Raw genomic sequence first — 23,955 nt, forward strand, 5'->3', positions numbered from 1 at the left:
ATATATATATTTACATATGTGTGATATATATATATAAATATATATATGTGATATATATATATATTTAGATGTGTGTGATATATATATATATATTTATTTACATATGTGATATATATATATATATTTATTTACATATGTGATATATATATATATTTATTTAAATATGTGATATATATACATATTTATTTACATATGTGATATATATATACTGTATATATATATATTGATTTATATATATATTGATATTTATATATATATCAATATATATATACAGTATATATATATATGTGTATATAGATAGATAGATAGATAGATAGAGCAACAGCCAACCCAACAACCAAGCCTAGGTTGCATGATATATTGTACCTTATCAAAAGCTTTCATTACATAATATATCTCTTTTTAAATCATTCAATAACACTTTGTTGTATCTTTGTATTGAAAACGTCCGAATTAAGTTCCTAATCCCAATATTCAAACAAATATTTAAAAGTATTTTGTTATTCTATAAATGCTGCTTTGTGTATGAATCTGCACTTGATTTACATAAACTTCCTGTCTTCGAGTATTATCTCGAGGTGTGATCTGCGGAGGGAACGCAGCCGGGTGATTCGACAAGAAGCCACACGCAGGACCAGTGGAGGATGCTGGGAGTAAACTGGGAGACCCACACACACCAGACCTTCAGCTTCTCTCGTCATCAGCATCGTGTTTGGTATGGAGATCTTTTTCTGTCATACATTTTGAAAAAAAGCCAAACACTCAAACATTTATAAATGTGTTTCATTTGTTTCATTCTTTTCTCTGACCTCGAGCACACTGCAGTTTCACTCGCACGTGTCAGAACGCTATGCAAATACCTCAAATGAGGTCATTTCCGCCACGGTCCACGCGGAGCAGAATCCAACTGTTGTGTCAGTCGTCTTGAAGATGATCTGGAATGCCTTTTCTTTGCCAGTAACGAGGCTGTAATTGTAATTCAGCGTGCCGCTTCGCTGAAACTGACGCAATGTGACAACTGCGACGACGCTGCATGATTTGTCGCTCGCCGTGCAGTTTTTACAACAAACCCAAAAAAACCACATGTAATCCGTCGTGTTTGCGTGGGGTGAAGAAAAAAGAAAAGTAAGGATGCTTCTGTCATCCCGCAGGAAACGGGTAATCAACCGGTCCGGTGTCTTTCAGTTCTGCTCTGCGACGCCTCCCCCCCCCCCCCTCGCAGCACTCTGCTCCTCCGGAGAGACTCTTGTTTTTGTTGCCGGCGGATCCCTGAACTCTCTTCTCTCTCTCTCTGCTGACTCGGGAGATGCAGCGTTTAGGGAGACGGCCGTGAGTTTCCCTCTTTAATTGTTTTCCTAACAGGCAAATGAGAGGCGCGGCTCTCGTTAATCGTGCTGACCTTCCCCCTAACCCGAGGTCGGGGGGGGGGGGGGGGGAGCGAGCTACTGTACCGGTTACCTTTTGATGCTGTTTATTTGGACAACAACAAAGGGGGATCTCTCTTACTGTGTATTTGCACCTGCAGTGAGGATAGGATGTCATGGAAACCCAAAACAAGGTGGCCTCTTTTGCTGCTGCAGATGTTTGTGAAAAAGACAAAAAGGGCCAGACTACACCCCCCCCCCCCCCCCCCCCACACACACACACACACCCCCTCAGTTCCTCTCTGTTCCTCTTAGCTTACAAAACAAGACGTCGGGGTCAGACGTCAGGGCTCATCACTAAAGCCTCGGGGTATTTACGGGGAGATTCCTTCCGTTTCTTCTGACAGGTGATTACTGAGGCAGTTTGGTGAAAGAGCCGCTGAACAATAGTAACTGTTTTACTTTCTCCCCCCCCCCCCACCAGAGGTTTCACCCCTCTGGATGGGAGTCATTTCCGTGTCCCCCTTTTTGCGGGAATTCAGAGCACAAATACTGGCCGAGAGGTAACACACCTGACACCTGTGCAGATGTCCTGCAACATTCCTGACACCTCAGTGGTTCCCAACCTACGACAGACGCGTTTGTCTCTCTGGTCTCGCAGCGTAAAGCGACCTGAACAATGGTTCTTCCGTCGATCTCTTTGTGGCGGCCTCAGTTTTTCCTTCCAATCAAACACGGCGGCCGCATGTTTCACACTGATTTACACATGCGGAGGAGGAACTAATGAGGGGAACCTGCAGCTGGAATGGGGTTGTAATAAATACAAAAACCTGCATGTGTGTACAAAGTGAGACCTGAATTACACAAAAGTCGGAGAAATATTTTTTTATTTCTAAAACATCTTTGTGTAATTACACATTGGGCTTGACGTTTTTCGTTCTCGTATGTTTTTATCTTGTCCTACACTCGGCTCTTCATGATTATTGAAGCGGACGCAAAGGTCGCCCGTCGCCCCACGCCGCCCAGAGCGCCGTCACGCTGCTCCTCTCTGCGCCGCGTCTTCGCTCGGAGGCGCCGGAGCGGGTGTCGAGTCACCGGCGGAGAGAGAAATAAATCACGCTGCACATTTTGGATCTCCTGGTTCATTTCCTGTTCCTCTTGGCCAGAACCCCCCCCGGCCCGCTCAACCGACTCACCGAGTGGTTTTCAAAAGTGTGCGACGGCGCCATCTCGTCATCGAGGAGACATTTTGATTATTATGGTACACAGGTGGCGAGCTGTGAGGCGTTGATGACCCGAACCGGGCGGTAAAAACAGATCAAATGAAACAAATAGCCTCTTTGAAAAAAAAAAAAAAAAAACCTTCACACATGGCCTCTGTACAACGTTTTTCAAAAAACAGACTGAAGCAGGTCGGCGTCGGGTCCCTTCGCGTTCGGTCGGATCTCTCCTCATCCGCATGTCATTAAATAAGATGCTTCTTTGTCTCTCCAGTGTCGCACCTCAATGAGGAGAAGTGCGGGCGATCACATATTTACTCCTTCCTCTAAGGTGCCTAGTTATACTTAATAATATTACATAATAAATAGCGTTGGTCCTCTGACGCGCCGGAGGTTCTCAGTCCTCCGAGGTGACGTCGATGTCCTCGGAGCCGGGCTGCTTGGTGGCCATGCGCCATCTGTTGATGTGGTGGCTTCCCTTCTTCTTCTGCTGGCTGTCTGGCCCCTCCTCCTCCAGCTTCTGACGCTTGTACTTGGTCCGCCTGTTCTGGAACCACACCTTCACCTGGACGGACAAATCAACAGGGTTAATGATGATGAGGATGATGATGGTGGTGATGATCCTTGCTAAGAGGACAGTAGTGTCGTTTCACAGAGGCAGTAGCCCTTCCTCAAAGTGCACGTTTACTCGTCACGCCGGTGTGACTTTAGTTCTAGACGGTCGGTTTAATGTCTGATTGTAACGGAGCCGTCATTCATATTTTTTATGATATTATTTTCATTATCTCTGCTCAGTATTTTCTCAATTAATCGAGAAAATCGCTCGGTCTAACTTGGCCGAAGGATTGTGTCAACAACAACATGCAGGATTTCAAAACCCCAGACATATTCATGCAGAGAAACGACAACACGTGCATGTTCTTTAATTCAACTAATCAATTATTTGGCTAATTGTTTCAGTTCTACCTGTGATTTTGATAAGTTACAATGTCTGTGTGTTGGTGGGACACTCGACAAATAAAATGTGGCGTCATATCAAGAGTCATTTCAAAATGACTTTCACAATTCATGTTACACTTATTTTAATCAAGATTCAAGATTCAAGATTCAAGATGTTTTATTTGTCACATACACACACAGGGTGTGCAGTGAAATGAAAGTGGCAATGCTCAGCAGGAATTAAAACAAGTACACACTATTTACAATTAATAATGTTTACAGTAAGTGTGTGTGTGTGTGTGTGTGTTTGTTGACTACCAAAATAGCCCTTTAAGTATTTAAAAGTTGATATTTCTTATAGGCTGTTTGACACAGTGACAGATCAGCCTTCAACATCATCCAAAGAACTTATTTTCCAGATTGAATGGGGTCAAGCAAGAAGGATGCTGGGCAGAGGTGTTTAAAACAATGTAAATATTCTCTTTTCTTCTCAAATTGTGTTTTATTAAAATCAAATCTTCCCTTTTTACCGTTACATTAAATGGTAACTAATAAAACAACCAAAGTCTCAATCCACATGTGTTTAATATTCCTGCCTGTATGAATCGCAGCGTGCACACTGCTCTCAGAAAGCTCTTTTATTAGGATTCTGTTGTAAAAACTAAACATGTTGTATGACCTTGGAATATGAGCTTGGTGGTCAGGATGAATTTTTTTAAATAGCAACACAGGCGCTCATGTTAGTTCCCAGAGGTGGGAGTGTTGTTGTTAATTTGTCCACGGGGCAGGAGACTTTAAGAACAAGACATCGATAGATGGAACCAGCCACAGAAAAAGTGCAGCAGCAGCTTTTCATTACTTTAGCAACCATTATTTTTCTCACAGCTTGACGCTTCCTTCACCTGCTGAGGGTGATATTGAATAATAATGCCCATTTCATACGGCCTCAGTCACCTGATCGGTCTACTCGTCCACACGTCTCCATGCGAATCACAAACGAGTGAGATACTTAACATTCAGTTCACTGTCATTAAAATTGCTATGATGCTATTGGTGCATAATTGAAGGGCCTCTTATTGACTGACACAAAACTTGCAAGCAGCATTTACCCATCACGCTGAATCAGGAAACCTCTCTTTATATTGCCAATTAGGCATAATTGACACCCAGATAATGTGGACTCATTAAACATAACCATCAATAACATTTATGCTCCTTTATCCCATAACATGTCTGAATTAAACACCTTTTAAGGGGCGCTTTAACTGACTAAGCTGCAGCCATGCCTGTGTGGATGGATTTTCTATTTAAATCAAATTGCATAGATTTAAAAAGGGTGCAATACAGCCGTAGACGATATCACACCGTTCATTAAAATAACTTGTGTCATTACTGCTGTAGTCGACTGTCACGTTTGGCAACTTATAACCTACATTTAGATGATTCCTTATTTGTAAATGACAACTAAGCTATAATTAAAAACACTGGGCCTCTTTGTGCACACCTAAAATAATGAACAATTAAAAGATTTCCCTTCTGATATAACAGTTTGAAACATTCATTTAAAAAAAGATTATCTGCTGCTTTGAATTTAAGTTGATTATTAGGCTGTAATTGTTTAAAATCACAGTATCATAAATTAACCACAGGTTATTTAAAAATTATAATTTCCACTTTTGGGGAATAATGTAATTGTTCGGGTAGAACTCTGCTTAATTTGGATATATTGATTAAAAACCTTTTTTTAAATCCGAAATCAAATTTGAATTATCCTCAAATTATTTAACACATTTATCAACATTAAAATACAGTCAAATCTAAATGTGTTCTCTTGCGCTATCGTTTGTGTTTTATTGCAAAAAAACTAAAATATCGCGATATTTGACATCAGCAGCGACGACGCAAACGTTTGATTCTGGGGATTTAGCGGAAGAGAATGTTGTTGCCATGGAAATAACTGCTCTCCACGAAATAAAGAGTCACGTTAAAACCCCAAACCGTCAACCGTGGGGGCCATAGCGCTTTCAGAGTAAAGTTAGTTACGTTTTCAACGTTAGCTCGGTCATAACTAACTGCGTCACCAAACACTACTCATTGTCAAGTTAGTTATATTTTCAACATTAGCTCGGTAACTAACTGCGTCACCACGCACTACTCATTGTCACGTACGTCCATAGCAGTAACGTCAGCTCACCTGTGTTTCTGATAAACTCAAGCTGTTCGCCAGCTGCTTCCTCTCGGCTCCGACGACGTAGTGGTTCTTGTCGAAGGCCTCTCCAGGCGGAGCAGCTGGGACGGAGAGAAGGCCGTCCGGATGCGTTTGGGTTTCCGGGCGAAAGGACCGTGGAGGAGCAGGCTGTCCTGGGACACGTCGTTACCTGATACCGGAGACGAAGGGAAACAACATGGCGGTCAGACGGGGCTGGCAGAGGTAACTCGTTACACGTTATCGTCACAGCTGGTTTTATCTGGACGGCACGAGCTGGCTGTCACACGAGAGCGTTGACGGCTGTATTAGAGGCCGAGAGCACCGGGAGGTCGTCCGCGCCACTCTGCAGAGCCAATGATGCTGCGGGTCAGCAGCACGGGCATGAAAAGCAAAGGTCAAGCACAACTTCAAATCTATTTAGAAATGGTGTATTATTATTATTTATAATATTATTATTATTCTTAATCAGAATCAGAATAGTATTTATTGCCAAGTAGGTTTACACATACCTGGAATTTGTTCTTGTGTATAGGTGCATGCAGTGAACATAAAACATACAAACACATCACACTTAATATTATTATTCTTAATAATATTCTAAATATTATTCTTAATATTATTATATCCAGTAGACGTAGCCTACTTATTAGCCTATTAATGATCATACAATCATAATATTTGCTAGTAAGTAGATTAATAGAAACACTCGTGTTCATGGTTTTAACAAAGCAACGATTGTGCTTCTGTCTAAAGTTACTCTTACCCTTTAATTAGATTTACTATATATGAAAACAATTGAACATAGATTATGCACAGAGAACGATTGAAAATAGTTTGTAATACAAATTTTATAAGCCTTGTAGAAAAAAAATTTAAAATGTTTTTTTTTTTACGACTAAACATAAATAAATGACGAGTCGGTTTTAGTTTTGCAGAAAATATAATTCATAACATTTTTTTATAATCTACTAATTTAATTTAAATTTACTGAAAAAATATAGTAAATAAGATTGACTAGAATTTGATATCGAAATAACTGAAAACGTATTTAGATATCACCCCGATGCTATATTTTGTGGGGGGAAATATAACATGAAACCGAAAATATTGTGAGATGTTTATTTTAAGGTAGCACGTTCTGATTTCTAAATGTAAGAACAGCGTTTTCGTTTTCTGTTGATAGTCAACTTGTATTTCTTTAATGTTTTAATTAAAGACTAATTATTTATTATATATTTATGTTTTGCTTTTTTGTGCTCTTGTATCCCAAATAAGCCCAGCAAGCAACAAGAAGTCATTATGAGATACACTAATAATGTACCCTGTGGTAAATGTACATATAATTACCATTGTATAAATAATATTAGTTTATTTGTTCAGAGCATTTTATGGATTTGCACCATTATTTCTTCATTGTACAATAAATACATTTTTTATTTCCAGAACTGTATGCCATAAAAAGCGATATGAAAATAAAAGTTGCCTCACACCATATAAAGTGCCATAAACGGTATAGATTTGCTTTTATTCGTGTGCAATTGCACTGAGGTTTGCCTGTTAAATAAATCACTGCAGGCCGTGTTCAAATCCGTTGCTGCTATAATACCCTGACAGGATCTTTCTATTATATTCAAATTATTATCCTTGATTTGATCAATCGTGTCTCTACAGCCTGCTGTCGCTAGATTTCTTTTATTATTATTATTTAGAATGAAATGAGCATAACCTCAAGCGAGTTCTCTTGTATTGAACAACGAGAACAATCTACATCCCAGCTTATCTCCTCCCGGCTGCGGCTTTGTGAGAGAAGCGCTGCGGGGCGAACGAGATGGAAATATGAGAGCAGCCGACATCCGGCTGGAAGTTATTGTTCAACTGAGAAATAGTTTCCGTGTTATTATGTACAGGTATCTGGCCTCTCACCGGAATATCGAAGCGCACTTTACATTTAATGAAACTGCGTTAGATTATTTTGAATCAAACCGTGTTTGTCAGGCAGTCCACCAAATTATATCATATGATAATAGTTCACAGCCTTTATGGGCAGAATATGCTCACATTTGTTTCTTCCGTCTGATTATTTTGGCATAAATAATTGCAGAGATCACAAATAGGTGGTATACGAGCGTTATTTATAATAAACAAATATGTCAAAACCTTGAAATCTGTGTCCGAAAAACCGGTTCCGTAGGACCCAGGGGTAGAAGTTAAGCGGGTCCCGGTGCTGCGTCCCGAAGAAGTGCGGATGCTGAAGGTGGTGGGAGCCTCCGAGCTGGTGGGGCGCCACGGTGAGGGAGGGGTGGTTCTCCGGGAACACCAGGTCCGGGCTCTGGTAGAGGGTCCTGGCCGCCGGAACCTGGTAACTGTTCATTAAGGCGTCGGCCGCCGGGTTGGAGTAACTTAAAGCCGTCGGGCGGATGGGGTCCTCCGACATGAGAGGGTTCTCCTTGGCGACCAGAGACTCGATCGTGAAGCAGCGCTTGCCTGCAGAAGAAAACATCATCTCTGGATAGAAATGGAAAAAGCAATACCCAAAAAAAATAAAGTGATTTGTGTTGTCCCTCCCCGCTGGCAATAAAAAAAAAACCCAAACAGCAATCTCCCTCAGAGATGCATCACGACCAAAGCAATGGTACTGCTATTCAAAACTCAGCGGTGCTGCAAATTGACCCGGATCCATGAAGTCTGCGCGCACTCGGAGGATTTCTGCACAAGTATGCGCACCAAGTAAAGCGCCCCCAACCTTCAGCGTGGCGCAGGGAGGAGGGCGCTGATTGGACCAGAGCGCCTGCCAATAGGTCTCCTCAAGTGCCTGCTTCAAAGATCACACAAGACCCGGCAGCTTAGTTACAGAGACACGCTGAGAAAACATGTGTGCCTCCAATTAATGGCTCATTGTGTGTCCCATTCAGCCGTAATATCTCGTTTTTCTTCAGGGAAACACACTGCGGATGGGGGGGGGGGGGGGGGGGTTCTACTTGTTTCAGTGCCGTTTCAAGCATCCAGGAATTCTCTGTGACAATAACACATGGGAAGGGAAATGAAACGTGGATAAATGTCTCGTGCAAGGAAACGAGTTCTTTTCACAGCCTCGTGCTTTAGTTGTCATAATAACGTTTAGACGTGTCGTAACTCGTGATTATGCGCTAAAATCTGTGCGGAACGCGCGCGGCCTTTCTGTGTGAAATGCGCGTTGAAAGGCTGCAAAGGTCAGCTGCGTGGCGCAGTTCTATAGCACGGTCCTTATTTCAGTTATATTCCACGTGCCATTGATTTGTTCATTGGTGTAAAAGCACATGTACAGGTAAAGGTGCAAATTGAACTATCGATGTAATCCCCGCGCGTGACGAGGTGCAAACAATTTCCTTTCCAAAGAGCACATTTGGTCAACTTTAATTATATTTTGAACGCATGATTTTTTATTCTATTTCTTGCTGTCTGCACATTATGCAACATGCTGAACGGCTGTTTCAGAATAACGAAAATATGAAAAATACAACATCATATTTCGAATTAGGAATCAGTTATTACTAATTAATAATAATAATTTGTTATTAAATATGCCTCTATGGTTTTTATTATGATATTTAGATTATACTTTTTGAATAAGGAGAACTATAGGCTTTTCTAATTCATTAAATACAAATAAAAAAATATATAATAATGGTTGTGGATAATATTTGTCTTGTTTTGAGATGAGTTTAGTTGTGTTAGGCTTTCAACATGAACATCATAGACCGAGTGGGGCTCCTGCGCGAGGACAGCTCGGCAGCAGACCGACGTGGAGAGCCAGAGGCGCCTTCATGGTGTTTGGAGCTCGTCGGCTTCCTTAGCTCAGCTCCCACCCTGTGGTAAATGTACATATAATTACCATTGTATAAATAATATTAGTTTATTTGTTCAGAGCATTTTATGGATTTGCACCATTATTTCTTCATTGTACAATAAATACATTTTTTATTTCCAGAACTGTATGCCATAAAAAGCGATATGAAAATAAAAGTTGCCTCACACCATATAAAGTGCCATAAACGGTATAGATTTGCTTTTATTCGTGTGCAATTGCACTGAGGTTTGCCTGTTAAATAAATCACTGCAGGCCGTGTTCAAATCCGTTGCTGCTATAATACCCTGACAGGATCTTTCTATTATATTCAAATTATTATCCTTGATTTGATCAATCGTGTCTCTACAGCCTGCTGTCGTGCTAGATTTCTTTTTATTATTATTATTTAGAATGAAATGAGCATAACCTCGGGCGAGTTCTCTTGTATTGAACAACGAGAACAATCTACATCCCAGCTTATCTCCTCCCGGCTGCGGCTTTGTGAGAGAAGAGCTGCGGGGCGAACGAGATGGAAATATGAGAGCAGCCGACATCCGGCTGGAAGTTATTGTTCAACTGAGAAATAGTTTCCGTGTTATTATGTACAGGTATCTGGCCTCTCACCGGAATATCGAAGCGCACTTTACATTTAATGAAACTGCGTTAGATTATTTTGAATCAAACCGTGTTTGTCAGGCAGTCCACCAAATTATATCATATGATAATAGTTCACAGCCTTTCATGGGCAGAATATGCTCACATTTGTTTCTTCCGTCTGATTATTTTGGCATAAATAATTGCAGAGATCACAAATAGGTGGTATACGAGCGTTATTTATAATAAACAAATATGTCAAAACCTTGAAATCTGTGTCCGAAAAACCGGTTCCGTAGGACCCAGGGGTAGAAGTTAAGCGGGTCCCGGTGCTGCGTCCCGAAGAAGTGCGGATGCTGAAGGTGGTGGGAGCCTCCGAGCTGGTGGGGCGCCACGGTGAGGGAGGGGTGGTTCTCCGGGAACACCAGATCCGGGCTTTGGTAGAGGGTCCTGGCCGCCGGAACCTGGTAACTGTTCATTAAGGCGTCGGCCGCCGGGTTGGAGTAACTTAAAGCCGTCGGGCGGATGGGGTCCTCCGACATGAGAGGGTTCTCCTTGGCGACCAGAGACTCGATCGTGAAGCAGCGCTTGCCTGCAGAAGAAAACATCATCTCTGGATAGAAATGGAAAAAGCAATACCCAAAAAAAATAAAGTGATTTGTGTTGTCCCTCCCCGCTGGCAATAAAAAAAAAACCCAAACAGCAATCTCCCTCAGAGATGCATCACGACCAAAGCAATGGTACTGCTATTCAAAACTCAGCGGTGCTGCAAATTGACCCGGATCCATGAAGTCTGCGCGCACTCGGAGGATTTCTGCACAAGTATGCGCACCAAGTAAAGCGCCCCCAACCTTCAGCGTGGCGCAGGGAGGAGGGCGCTGATTGGACCAGAGCGCCTGCCAATAGGTCTCCTCAAGTGCCTGCTTCAAAGATCACACAAGACCCGGCAGCTTAGTTACAGAGACACGCTGAGAAAACATGTGTGCCTCCAATTAATGGCTCATTGTGTGTCCCATTCAGCCGTAATATCTCGTTTTTCTTCAGGGAAACACACTGCGGATGGGGGGGGGGGGGGGGGTTCTACTTGTTTCAGTGACGTTTCAAGCATCCAGGAATTCTCTGTGACAATAACACATGGGAAGGGAAATGAAACGTGGATAAATGTCTCGTGCAAGGAAACGAGTTATTTTCACAGCCTCGTGCTTTAGTTGTCATAATAACGTTTAGACGTGTCGTAACTCGTGATTATGCGCTAAAATCTGTGCGGAACGCGCGGCCTTTCTGTGTGAAATGCGCGTTGAAAGGCTGCAAAGGTCAGCTGCGTGGCGCAGTTCTATAGCACGGTCCTTATTTCAGTTATATTCCACGTGCCATTGATTTGTTCATTGGTGTAAAAGCACATGTACAGGTAAAGGTGCAAATTGAACTATCGATGTAATCCCCGCGCGTGACGAGGTGCAAACAATTTCCTTTCCAAAGAGCACATTTGGTCAACTTTAATTATATTTTGAACGCATGATTTTTTATTCTATTTCTTGCTGTCTGCACATTATGCAACATGCTGAACGGCTGTTTCAGAATAACGAAAATATGAAAAATACAACATCATATTTCGAATTAGGAATCAGTTATTACTAATTAATAATAATAATTTGTTATTAAATATGCCTCTATGGTTTTTATTATGATATTTAGATTATACTTTTTGAATAAGGAGAACTATAGGCTTTTCTAATTCATTAAATACAAATAAAAAAATATATAATAATGGTTGTGGATAATATTTGTCTTGTTTTGAGATGAGTTTAGTTGTGTTAGGCTTTCAACATGAACATCATAGACCGAGTGGGGCTCCTGCGCGAGGACAGCTCGGCAGCAGACCGACGTGGAGAGCCAGAGGCGCCTTCATGGTGTTTGGAGCTCGTCGGCTTCCTTAGCTCAGCTCCCACGGCGCACTAACCAGGTTAATAATTATCCGCTTAATACGCTCGTTTGTTTCGAGGTTGCATTAGAAAATCATTACCGATGGAAATGATGAGGTGAAACAAGTTGTTGATTAGGCGTTTAGAGCTAAAGTCTCCTTAAGGCTCCTAAAGGCTCCGAAAGGCTCCTTAAGGATCCTAAAGGCTCCTGAAGGCTCTTAAAGGCTCCTTAAGGCTCATACAGGCTCCGAAAAGCTCCTTAAGGATCCTAAAGGCTCCTAAAGGCTCCTATAAGGCTCCGAAAAGCTCCTTAAGGCTCCTAAAGGCGGCGGCGCTTGGTGTCAGGAAAAAGGCTCCATCGGCTTTTTGTCATCTTGTGTGACAGACACACATCTTTATTTATTTACTGGGTGAGCCATGAACTCCTCGATGCAGCTTCACTGGGAATATGTGTCCGCATCAATCACACTGTTACAAAATACCAAAGCTACACACACACCCACACACAGACACACACATATAGACAGACACACACACATTTGGACAGATACACACGCAGACACAGACACACACAGACAGACACGCACACACGGACACACAGACACACACATATAGACAGACACACACACATTTGGACAGATACACACGTACAGAAACACAAACACACACACACGTACACACACAGACACACACACACCTACACAGACACACACATACACACACACACAACTCATTCCATCTCATTAGAAACGCTTGTTTATGATATCAAACGTTGTTTCAAGACACACCTTATAACTTAATTTTCATGTTTAAAACAATGTTTGGTTATAAGGTCACGTGTCCTTAACTTTAAAATTCATGTGAGAACCCCTGTGTAAAACCACTTGCTTGTCATAAAGATCTAACGTCTTTGTGGGGAAAGTGAGGACACAAACTCTTCATTGCAGGATTCAAAGAAAATATTGAAACCCTTTTCTTTTTACCCAGAGTGCAACAGCACGAAGTTGCGGGTGGAGCTTAATGATGAAACCCCGCGGGCCCGACGCACTGACCCTGATCGCGGCTGGTTAATAGATGTTCAGATCGCTCTGCATTAACAGAAACGGAGCAGTCCACCTTTGTTCCGAAGGCTACTGTCGTTGTTTACCCCCCGAGGCTCCGGAGGAGAGTCACTGAGAGTCCGACCGACAGGCTCTTCAGAGGTGAAACTGAGAAGCGAGTTCATTCTGTTTTTAAAAGAGAAATTCCTTAATAGTTTAACATTGTAGTAGATTTGGGACTATTAGTGTCGTGTGAAGACCGTAATCCTCATTTAACACCCTTTGTATCACACTGGATGTCATAATGTGTTCAGATTATATATTAATTATGTCACTCCTACAGTAGTTGGAGCACGTTACACATTGGCCAATCAAGGGAACTAAAAGAGGGAATAGTTAACATCAGAGACCATAAAGAGCAGGTCTGAGTTGGAGTCACATTCCTTTGTGCTTGACGTGTTCTCTGCAACACAGGGCCAGTTTATATATGTATAAAACAGAATTAATTCACCAAAACGGTGTCTTATCATTGTGGGAGGTATAGCCAGAGACACTTCACCACCGCTCCTTGTTTACTACACATTGGAAATAAATAGTTTTTGCGCAACAAGTATTAAAGCCAAAAACGTTGGTAGGCTATACTTATGTACTTGCATTTGACAAAAACAAGCTTTACATTTTAAATTTACTTTATTTCACCAGGACGATTTACTTGGTGTCAATACTGCCTTCCAGAGATTGTGTCAGAAATAGATAATACAAAAAGTGAGTTCAACAAACCAACATATATTGTAAAATGTCCTTCAAATGTCGTTAAAGTTTCCTCTAATAAAAAATAAATCTTCGATCCCACGATATATAATTTGATATACATTCCACAGGTTAATTGTCTGTTTCAAATAGCTACACATTTTTTTATGGGAAGAGAGGGACTACGCCACATTTAATACAAGTGCTGCCCTCTAGTGGCCAAAACAAGAAGCTCTTATAATGTTTTTTTGTCTGATTAATAATGATGGAGAAAAATGGGATCAATACTCGCCTGAATGAAAACAAACGGTCGTAATATAATTATAGTACACGTTGGATTTAACCATTCTGTTCTCTCTGAAAGTATTAAATATGCGTTCCCAAATGTATATTTATTATAATATTTAGAAATGTGTCTCTACACGTGATTACACCTCAGTGCATTATAACTTGGCACTCAACTGGACCCAGGGACCTTAAAACTGTATCTTTATTTCCATTGTTTGTGGCTAAATAAAACTTTCAATCAGAGAAAAATGTTATGGAAAAAATACTCCATTGACTTCCTCCACAGAGGTGGGAGATCACTTCCCAGTCTACTAAACCAGTTCACGGTGTTGTTGTTCCTGTTGTTGTTCTTAAACCGATGCTGCCATCCAGTGGTTGAAGGAAGTCAGAGCATGCTAATAGGATTAAAGGTTTCCTGCAGAGGTCACCTTTGACCTCAGTGGGCTTTTAGTTCACTTCCAGTTCCCAGAGATACATGAAGAGTATTACCTCACTTACACTCAAAACTATAAGTTAATACATACTTATTAATGAACTTCATCTAATAGCGTGAATCCAACCGTAAACCCGAAACATACATTCTCAAAATGGCCCAAACACTGAATTTGTTACAGAAATGTGAGTTTACTTGCAGTCGTAGTTTTGTAAGAGTACATTAGAACCAATCTCAGCTCTCCAGAAAAACAGAAAAAGCACAGCAGCTGCAAATGGAAGTTAGGCTTCACTGAACTGAATTACGCAAATTAATTTAAATTAATGCACCTAAAACATCTGTTAGCTCAAATCAGTTGATATAACTTGATTCAATACACATTCCTTGAAAAATAGCCCCGTTTTTATTTTCATTTGATACATGACTGGTGTGATTCGACACAACTCGATGGGGGATCAGCTCGACGTTAATCTTAAAGTCTGACTTTATTCATTTTTTGTCTCGTGGACAAACTTCTGGCCTCTTCCTCCACGATGACGATGGAACCGCAGCTGCGGCTCCGGGGTTTCCCCTCTCACCTCCCGCGTTCATTAATAAACTAATTGGCCATTTTGTTTCGCATTAGCTTTGTGTGTTCAGCTAATCTGTCCCACTTAAATACTTGGAAAATGTCACCCCATTATAACGAGACGGGGAAAGTAGCACGTCGCTGAGTTTGTGCCACCTGCACGAGAAGTGCAGTCGTTTAGCCACCTGTACTGGGCCCCGCCCCTCCACACCGGCACCCCTCCTCAGCATAAACAAACACCCCCCTTTCAACACGCGGCCTGGGGACAAAATACGTGTTCACGTCGAGGAAAGGCCTTCATTCACCGCTGTGTGTTTAGCTTCTTATTAGAAAATGGAATCCAGATACACGTATATTCTGCTGAGTATCAGTTGTTGTGAAATATTTGAGATTTACCCGCCTTTCATTTCGGTGTGCGTAAAAGACGCACGTTGGATCAATTACGCGTCGTTTGGAAGCCAGCGCTTCACGTGTTCCCTCGCTCTAGTTGTTTTCTATTTGTAGCTCCTTGGTGTTCTCTGTCGCTGAACACGACGGGAACAGGACCTTCTGTTTCCGGGGAGAAAACGAGTCCTTTCCCCCGCACCTGCCGAGGCTGCTGCGATCAGTTCCGTGTCAGAAGCCATTGTGCGCCTCCAGTGCGGCCCTTTCAGCGCGAGACAAAGGGCGGCTTCGACTTCAAACGCTTGTAATGAAAGCTAATGACTATTAGATGGAGTAGAGGGGCCCTCGGCTTTGCAAATAAAATGCAAAGAAGGATTTTTTTTTTTTTTTTTTTTACAATCTCCTATCCCCTAAAACGCGCGTTATTCAAATGAAGTGCTCTCTCCTATTGGAGCTGGAGGTTATTGCTCTCCATGAGAACTTTCACACCTTCTCGCAGGAGCTGAGACACGTGATGAAGGTCATTTACATCTATAGGGAGGAGACATGTTTTAAAGGTATTCAAATAAAGAAACAGCCAATAATCAAAACAACAGGAGTGATGACAAAGAGATGAGAACATCCTCCGCTAACTATCAGAGACAATGTATTTCATTAAGAACACATTTTTATTGAGCTGAAACATTCAGTTGTTTTTTCAACAACAAATACTGAACCTTCTGGCTGCAGCCTTGTGGATATGAGGATGATTTGCTTTACTTTGCCAGATATTATTGTATAAAATGAACATAATTCCATTTTACACTGTTAGTTTAGACAAAACAAGCAGTTTGAATGTGTCACGTTAGATTCCAAGAAATGATATTGGGCAAGTTTCACAATTATTTGACATTTCAATTGTGAAAATACCTATCAGAATAGTACAACTAATATTTCATAACTCATGTGCCCTTTTCTTTATCTTAATGTCCATGTGTGCAGCAGGTTTTTAGGATTCTGCTAACATACTATGTCTTTATTAAGGCTGTTTACAGTTTGCACTCTGAGGTTATGTTGCCTTACATGTTTGAGTGTACTTAACGTATCATCATAACAGTTCATACGCAAGCCGGCAACACGTCGTTCTGCATGAGAACAGCCTGCACTGCTCAACAACAGATGGATTTAATCATATATCTTTAAAGCATTGCAGCACAATTCCGACCAAAAGAGAACAACCTCATTGAAAATACTTTCGCTGCAACAGAATCATTTTCAGTATCCGTTAATCTGCAAAATTCTGATTTGTGAATGCCAGGAACCTGTGAAAAAAAGAGCCCGTCCCAATGTCCCGCGGCCCGAGGCGACGTCAACAAAGGGATTGTTTTGTTCGGCCGACCGTTCCACTTCAAGTGACTTTCCTGTAGTACAGGGGTCCCCAAACTTTTTCCTGAGAGGGCCACATAACGTTTCCCTTGTCTGCTGGAGGGCCAGCGGGGGGGCGGGGGTGGGGGGGTTGAGCGATGCGCCACTCGCTGTGAGCGCTGCGCGTGCAGACAGCATTTAACGGAGCGGTGCGCTCTGATCGCTCTTTTAATGAAGTATCGATTCTAAAAGTATGCAAAATCATATCGCTCTTAACGTATGGGTACTTTGTTAGTATCGCTACACCGTGCAGCGTGACAGCAGCAGATGTAGCGGACTAACATTCAAGCTAACCTAACTTCCCAAACGATGTCGACATCTGAACGCTGATTGGCCGAGACTCGACACGTCCCATCAAAGATGTTTTATTGCGAAGAGCACCACTTCACATTTTCTCCGCGTCTCACTGCAAATCTCAACAGCAGCGGGCCAGGTGAAAAAATAAATAAATCGGAACGCGTCTCTGGTATTGTTCAGGGGGCCGGTCCACATGTGGAGGCGGGCCGTAGTTTGGGGACCACTGCTGTAGTACAAAGAAAAGCTGGAAATCCTCACATTGGAGAGGCTGAGATGGTCGTCTGTGTCATCCTTTCCCTTGAAGGAACAATAAATCAACTCGTCAACAATTATTTTAAAACATATTGTCTCGGTCACCAAAACAAAAAGTTGCCAAAGGAATAAAAGCAACAAGTCAAGAGGCGAAGGAAGATGCAACAGTTCCCTTTCATAAGCAGCTTCGCCGCATCTTAAGAAACCCAGCCAGCATTGGATTGTTTCCAGCCGGTAAGGTGCCCTGTGCTAATTGGGATGCCCCCCCCCCCAATCACCCCCCTTCCTCAGGACTCTCCAGGCTTTTCCCAGGCCTCTGGCTGCTTCTTTCTTTCCCTCAATGGGATTACGTTGGGGGGTGTGGAGAGCGGGGAGGAGGAGGAGGAGGAGGAGGAGGAGGAGGAGGAGGGGGAGCTGATCACATCAGAAACGGCTCTCTGGGGTTTTTACACAAATTCTGCTCCTTCAGCGTCGCTTCGGCCCTCATCAGGCCGAGCAGAGACACCAGGAGAGAGAGAGCAGGCAGGGGGTGGCGGGCGAGAAAAAAAGCATTTTATTAAACTTCTTCTCTTTGATACTGTCACCAGCCGTCGGTGACAAATGTCCCCGATGTGACACGACGAGCAGTAATAGTTAAACTGTGAACGTGAATGTGATCCGGACTCACTTCAGGCTCTCTGGCTTGTTTCATCTTCTCAGTATCTGATCTGATTTAGTTTGAACCTGTTGGACTCGTGCTGGTCACAGGAGAACAACTATTTACTGACTTCATTGGATATGTTCACTATCAACCTTCCAATGAGGCTAGACTGTCAATATTAGTCATCAGATTTATGTAACTTTAGGTTTCTCTTATTCATCTAAATTGGGCCTGAGGTAAAACCTTGACATGAGTCCGTTTTCTTTGAGTAAGTCAATGTTTTTTCCTGAAATAAGATTTGTTGTTCACCATAAGAGCATTGTCTTTATTCTGTGATTTGAAATACTTCAGTAAATCTCCCTCTTGTCATTTTTTATCCCTTGATATTAAAAAAACGGTGGCTAAATGAGACGACTAAACATCGTCAAGCTGACTTGTCTTCTGTGTCGTTATAGCTTTTAACTTACTGGCCTAATTTTGGCTTTTTACATCTGGAGATTGCATTCACGCTTCAAAAATCATAAAAGTTGTGTTTCATCTGTAAGAAATGAACTCGCTGAAACAAAACGTTTAAATATCGTACGGGTTTGTATCTCACATAATATCATATCTCACAAAATACAGGGCAATAAATAAATCCCATTGTTTTTTTGCCACGGGAACCAGGGCGATGCTAACTTCCGGGGACGGCCTACAGAAGTTAATGGAAGGTAAATGTCCATGATAATACATTTATTTATTTATTTTGTAAGATTTTTTTTTATAAACAAAAAAATATTTTTACAGAATATTCGTAGTGAAATAGCATTTACAGTTTGTTATGCTGAAAATATTATTTTACAAAAAGAAAATATACAAATGTATAACCTTGTAGAAATCACCACACAAGGATGATGGGGTTTTTTTTTTTTTTTAACATAAGATGAAAACAATGAGAAAAACAAAACAAAAAACAACACCAACAAAAACAAGACAACACATTACACAAACTTTTCCCCATCCCACCCCTCCCCTTGTTTGGCTCTCAGTTTCCCTTCATTTATACATCTACACAGTCTCTACACAGTTTACCTACACCCATCCGTACACATTTATATCTACACAAACCAATACAGCACTCACAACAAAATAAAACCGAAATAAATAATGATAATACATTTATTACCAAAAACTAACTCACTTACTAACTTATTATGTAACAACATGTGAGGATTACAGAGCTGGACACACGGCTCAGATGTCTTTGTTTGATGTGACAGAGTTCTCCACAGGACGGGACTTTCGGGTTGACCGGTGCAATTAGCCGCTCTGATGGACTCGTTTGCCGTGTACCTCCCGATCTCTCGGTTTATCCCTCATGTCTGCCAGGCAGGCTTCAGCCGACGGCGGGAGGCCCCTTCCACCTGGAAGGAAAGACGAGGACGCTCAATAGAGCGGAGACGGGGACACCTGCCGGGGGCGGGAGGGCGTGTGTGAGCCCCGTCCGTCGAGAACAGGCGGAGTGACCGTTTAAACAGATTAAACAGCGAGATGCTCTCCGGCCCCGAGACAGACTGACCCCTACCACCCCGGGTTACACATATCCTCACATAATCCCTGAGCTGGATATTTATTTGTTTAGCTCAAACCAGAGGGGAACCCGAGTCCGTCCCAGACTCCAACTTAGATCAAACCGGGGGGAGGAAACGCCTCGCCAGATCAGAGGAGCAATAAGAGGAGGTCAAAGGGCACGATGATGGTTTGATTGGGATACATGAGGGAGGAGACCGGTTTATCTCTCATGGTAAATCAGTTTCTAGACACGTATATATCTCACGCTCAGTTATTATTTAAATCACCGACTCCTGTCTTCAGCGAGCAGAATCGAGTCACACATCGTGCTTTTAGTTCACTTTAATAATTAAACTTGCTCTTGAAATGTAAATGTAGTTGTTAAATTAGTCTCATTAGATGATGATTGGACAACGCATATCTTTGGTCTGATATTTAGGCTAAACTGTTTTTCTTCAAATACCCATGAATGACGGTTCCAGATCTTCTCATTTCAACACTTTTCTTGGACATGAAATGCACTAAATGAAGCTGAAATAAGACAAAATGAGCCCGAGTCAGATGTCAAGTTTGAGAAAAGCACATCTTTAAAATAAATGAGTTAAAAGTTTATCTAAGTTGATCTGCTTCATCTGGACTTTGTTGGAGTGATTTGATCTGATTCGATATTTTCTGAACAAACTCAGAGCGGTCATCATTAGTCGCTGAATCCGAAACCGATTGGTGGACATAAGTGCCTGATGTCGTGTTTTCCTGCCTCATGTGAAACCAGTAAAGAGCACCAGACTACCAGAAATATGAAATGTTAGAAACTGTGTTCCAGTGTAAAATGTCCAAATATTAAATGAGGAGTTCTGACGTCTTACAACACAAAATGTAACCGTTAACGTTTAACACTCGGCTGAATGAGAAGGATAATAATCACGACACAGTTGGCGTTAATGTCATAAAATATATTTCTGAATATGTCACAAAAACTGAACAGGTGAAGTGAGTTTATCAAAGAGCAAGAACATTTAAATATATAACTATACATCTATTAAATATCCGTAGTTGGAGACACAGGCCTCCTTTCTCAGCACTATGTACAAAAGGTCCAGTGGTGTTCGGTCAACAGTGGTCAGTCGAGTCATCGGACCCGTCGATGTCCACGTCCAGGTCGGAGAACTCCTCGTCCTCATCTCCTTCGTCCCCGTGGCCTTGAGATCCGGGACTTTTTAGCGGGACGGCCAGGCCCAGCTTGGCCAGCTTGGCCTGCTGCTGCTCCAGACTCTGTTTGCGCCACTTGATGCGTCGGTTCTGGAACCAGACTTTGACCTGGAGAGAGATAAACAACACGCATGTTAGAACGGTTGCAGTAAGAGACACACAAGGGGTTAATAACATATTCTTTTCACACTCCTTTTCCTCTCTCTTCCGTTTCTGACCTGAGCTTCTGTGAGCTGGAGGGCGGAGGCCAGCAGGAACCGCTCGGATCCCACCATGTACTGCTGCCGCGCGAACTCCTTCTCCAGCCGGGAGAGCTGCTCGCTCGTGAAGCTGGTGCGCATCCGTTTCGACTTGCCACCTTTAGTTTTGAAGGAATGCAGCCCTGCGCTCACTTTGGACATTGCAGCTGCAAAAGGAGAGATGACGCATTTAATCACACTGCCACGTGCAAACAGTTTCATTTTGACATTTAGATCCAGGAAATAGTAAATAGTGTTTACCGTGTGCGTAAAATGCTCCACGACACGAGGATTGGTACGTGAACGGCGGGCAGCAGTAGACTGAGTATCCCGGTTGCGCGTGGAGCGCAGAGTGCAACATGTTTTGAGAGTAGCCGTAAGGTGCTGCTGCCATCGGTAAGCCCGCGTGTCCCGTGAGAGGCAGAACCGGGACTCCTGGTTGGTATTTCTCTCCGCACGGAGTCGGACTCGCCCGGCAGCTGGATGCGCGCTCCGGCTTGGCAAGCAAAGCATCGATGGTGAACGATTTCCCACTGGGAGGCTTCGTTGTCAACGGGCACTGGCTCCCCTGGTACTGCGGGTACAGCGATGGCGGTGCGTAATTACGCACGGAGTATCCGAAAGCTCCAATTGGTCTGTTCGGCACCTGCATTCTAACGAATGTATTTTTTTCCTTCTTTTTGTGGTGAAATAAGATCTCGAAACTTTGCAGAAATGAAGTTGTTGCTCGGAGTGCAGCAGGAAAGTGAATGCTGCTCCTCCCGCGAGGCTCCTCATTTATACTGCGGCCGGACACCGAGGTGTCAACAGCCCCCCCATCGACCCTTTGTCTTTCTAAGTAGCAGATGAGAGAAACGAACATCCCCGACAACGTATCCAATTAATTGGTGGAGTAGTACAAGCTGGGATTGTCAAACATCCTAACCCTTTGAATGACAAGGCTTTTGAAGAGCCGTGGGGGCAGGGACCTCGGGAGATTTACTGGGCTACAAATTCTTGCATGGATCTTAAGTCCAAAAGTAATCATTACCGCTGGGAAAGCCTTGATGTTACCAAATCATCCTATTTGGAGCCTTTTAAGTTCTGGCTGGCCGACAGATGCTTTAAGCAGCGTAACGATTGGAGGCCGACGTCAAGCTGGACAATAACAGAGAGGATACTGTGTTGAACTCCACTTATTTGTTGGTATCCTTTCCAACTTTTTCCAACCTTTATAATTTAGGGATAATGAAGACGTAGGATCATATCAACCTGCTGTAAACCAAGAGTCCCTCCTGTAAACAGCTCGTCATCTTATTTCTGTCCAACATGAATCGCCCTGTGTTCAGAGTGTGTTGTTTAACAGCAGCGGTGTTGCTCTTCAAATGGAAGGACTGCCGTGCGTAATTGAGGCGTCAGATTCAGCGGGTCGGGTGTGACGATAGAGTGGTGCTGCTGTTTGTGTGTGTGTGTGTGTGTGTGTGTGTGTGCGTGTGTGTGTGTGTGTGTGTGTGTGTGTGTGTGTGTGTGTGTGTGTGTGTGTGTGTGTGTGTGTGTGTGCGTGCGTTTTTACCCAAACCGCAACTCCACTAATCTCAAGAACCGCGTTAATCCACAGCTTGATCCATCCATCCCATCCTTTGATTGTCAGACTGGGAAATGCCTCTCTCTCTCTCTCTCTCTCTCTCGGCTGATTTCCCTAAAACAATCCCGTCTAAAGCCGGACAACAACACGTTGTGTATAAACACAACGCGAATTAAACGACAGCCAGTCTCATTATAGGCACGTGGATAAGAAAACCTTTTATGACGAAAAGGCAATTTTGCACCGGAAATAATCTCCCTTTGTTTTATCGGCGTCTCATTAAAGGCTTGAAGATGAAGACGCGGCTTCTTTAAAGGAAGTGATTTGCTTTCTTACACCACGGCAACACAAAGACAGTCTCTCTTTCAACTCGGATTATTGCCAGCTCTGCAAACTTTCCAGCCTCATTTCCATCATTTGGAGGTGGCGGAGAGGCTCCGCGGAGCCCTAAGTAACTGTTAGAACACATTGAAACACCGAAGCGAAGCGCCCGGTCCCTTTGACCTCGGAGCCTCTTATTTATCCTCTTTCACTGACACTAGAATGTCTAATGGTGAGGGCAAACACAGACTTTGTCGACCTGGCCGGACCACCCAGCGGTGTTTGCTGGCGCGCACTGCAGAAACCCTCCGTGCTCACAGATCACTCACTTCACATTGAGTGTTGAAACCTCAAGTTAAGATGAAAGCTTGCAGCTGAATGACGAGTTGAACGAAGAGTCAAACCAGCTTGAAGATAAATAAATAAAAGACAAATACGTTTTTTTTTTTTTAGGGAAGCACGTTTAGAAAATAAGTGAAACTAATCTGGAATTAACAAAACTCAAAAAACATAAAGCCTCAGAGTGAATATAAACCAATTTGTCCTGTTGATTTCTCATCCTTCCAGTAAAAAAGAAAAAAAGCCAACAAGTCAACATGGTTCCAGTTGTATTTGCCTGTTTTGTATAAAGAAATAGATTTGACCTTTGACTGTTTTGACAAGACCGCTGAAGGCCTCACGTTGAGCTCTGGGAATTTTTACATTTCTTTTGGAAGATTTTAGAGCCTAAAGAATTCATCAACAGCGATAATAATCACGAGTTGCAACCCCTAATCGCCACTTCAAGTGAAAAAACAACTAAAGAGGGAAATGTTATTGCCAAGTCCCCCCCTCCAATATCCCGCCTGAATACGCTGACATGTCTTTTTCATGATATCGGCAGTGCACCCTGCATGTCCTCTAATGATGCTGCAGCGAAGGCATCAGGTCCTCCTTGTGTA

The 23,955-nt window shown here is 42.7% G+C and overlaps 3 protein-coding genes and 1 long non-coding RNA gene across 4 annotated transcripts; 1 reads left to right on the plus strand and 3 right to left on the minus strand.

Moving 5' to 3' along the window:
• Positions 1 to 337: 337 nt before the first annotated feature.
• Positions 338 to 2,292, plus strand: LOC130201411 (uncharacterized). Its single transcript, XR_008833177.1, has 2 exons — positions 338 to 715; positions 1,152 to 2,292. It is a non-coding gene; the product is annotated as an uncharacterized LOC130201411 (long non-coding RNA).
• Positions 2,235 to 8,235, minus strand: LOC130201410 (homeobox protein EMX1-like). Its single transcript, XM_056426410.1, is given in 4 exon segments — positions 2,235 to 3,149; positions 5,718 to 5,794; positions 5,797 to 5,901; positions 7,890 to 8,235. Coding segments are annotated over 4 exon segments (696 nt in total). The 3' UTR covers positions 2,235 to 2,981.
• A 2,153-nt stretch (positions 8,236 to 10,388) lies between these two features.
• LOC130201711 (homeobox protein EMX1-like) lies at positions 10,389 to 10,763 on the minus strand. The gene has a single exon (XM_056426802.1). It carries the CDS (start codon positions 10,761 to 10,763, stop codon positions 10,389 to 10,391), a length of 375 nt encoding a protein of 124 aa, XP_056282777.1.
• Positions 10,764 to 20,791: 10,028 nt separating this feature from the next.
• On the minus strand, positions 20,792 to 21,781 carry noto (notochord homeobox). Its single transcript, XM_056427337.1, has 3 exons — positions 21,391 to 21,781; positions 21,109 to 21,296; positions 20,792 to 20,998 (listed from the first exon to the last, which is right to left on the minus strand). The coding sequence occupies exons 1-3, from the start codon at positions 21,779 to 21,781 to the stop codon at positions 20,792 to 20,794; spliced, it is 786 nt and encodes a 261-aa protein (XP_056283312.1).
• Between the last annotated feature and the right edge of the window lie 2,174 nt (positions 21,782 to 23,955).

Source organism: Pseudoliparis swirei, chromosome 11 (genome assembly GCF_029220125.1).
Source record: "Pseudoliparis swirei isolate HS2019 ecotype Mariana Trench chromosome 11, NWPU_hadal_v1, whole genome shotgun sequence".
Classification (NCBI taxonomy): domain Eukaryota; kingdom Metazoa; phylum Chordata; class Actinopteri; order Perciformes; family Liparidae; genus Pseudoliparis; species Pseudoliparis swirei.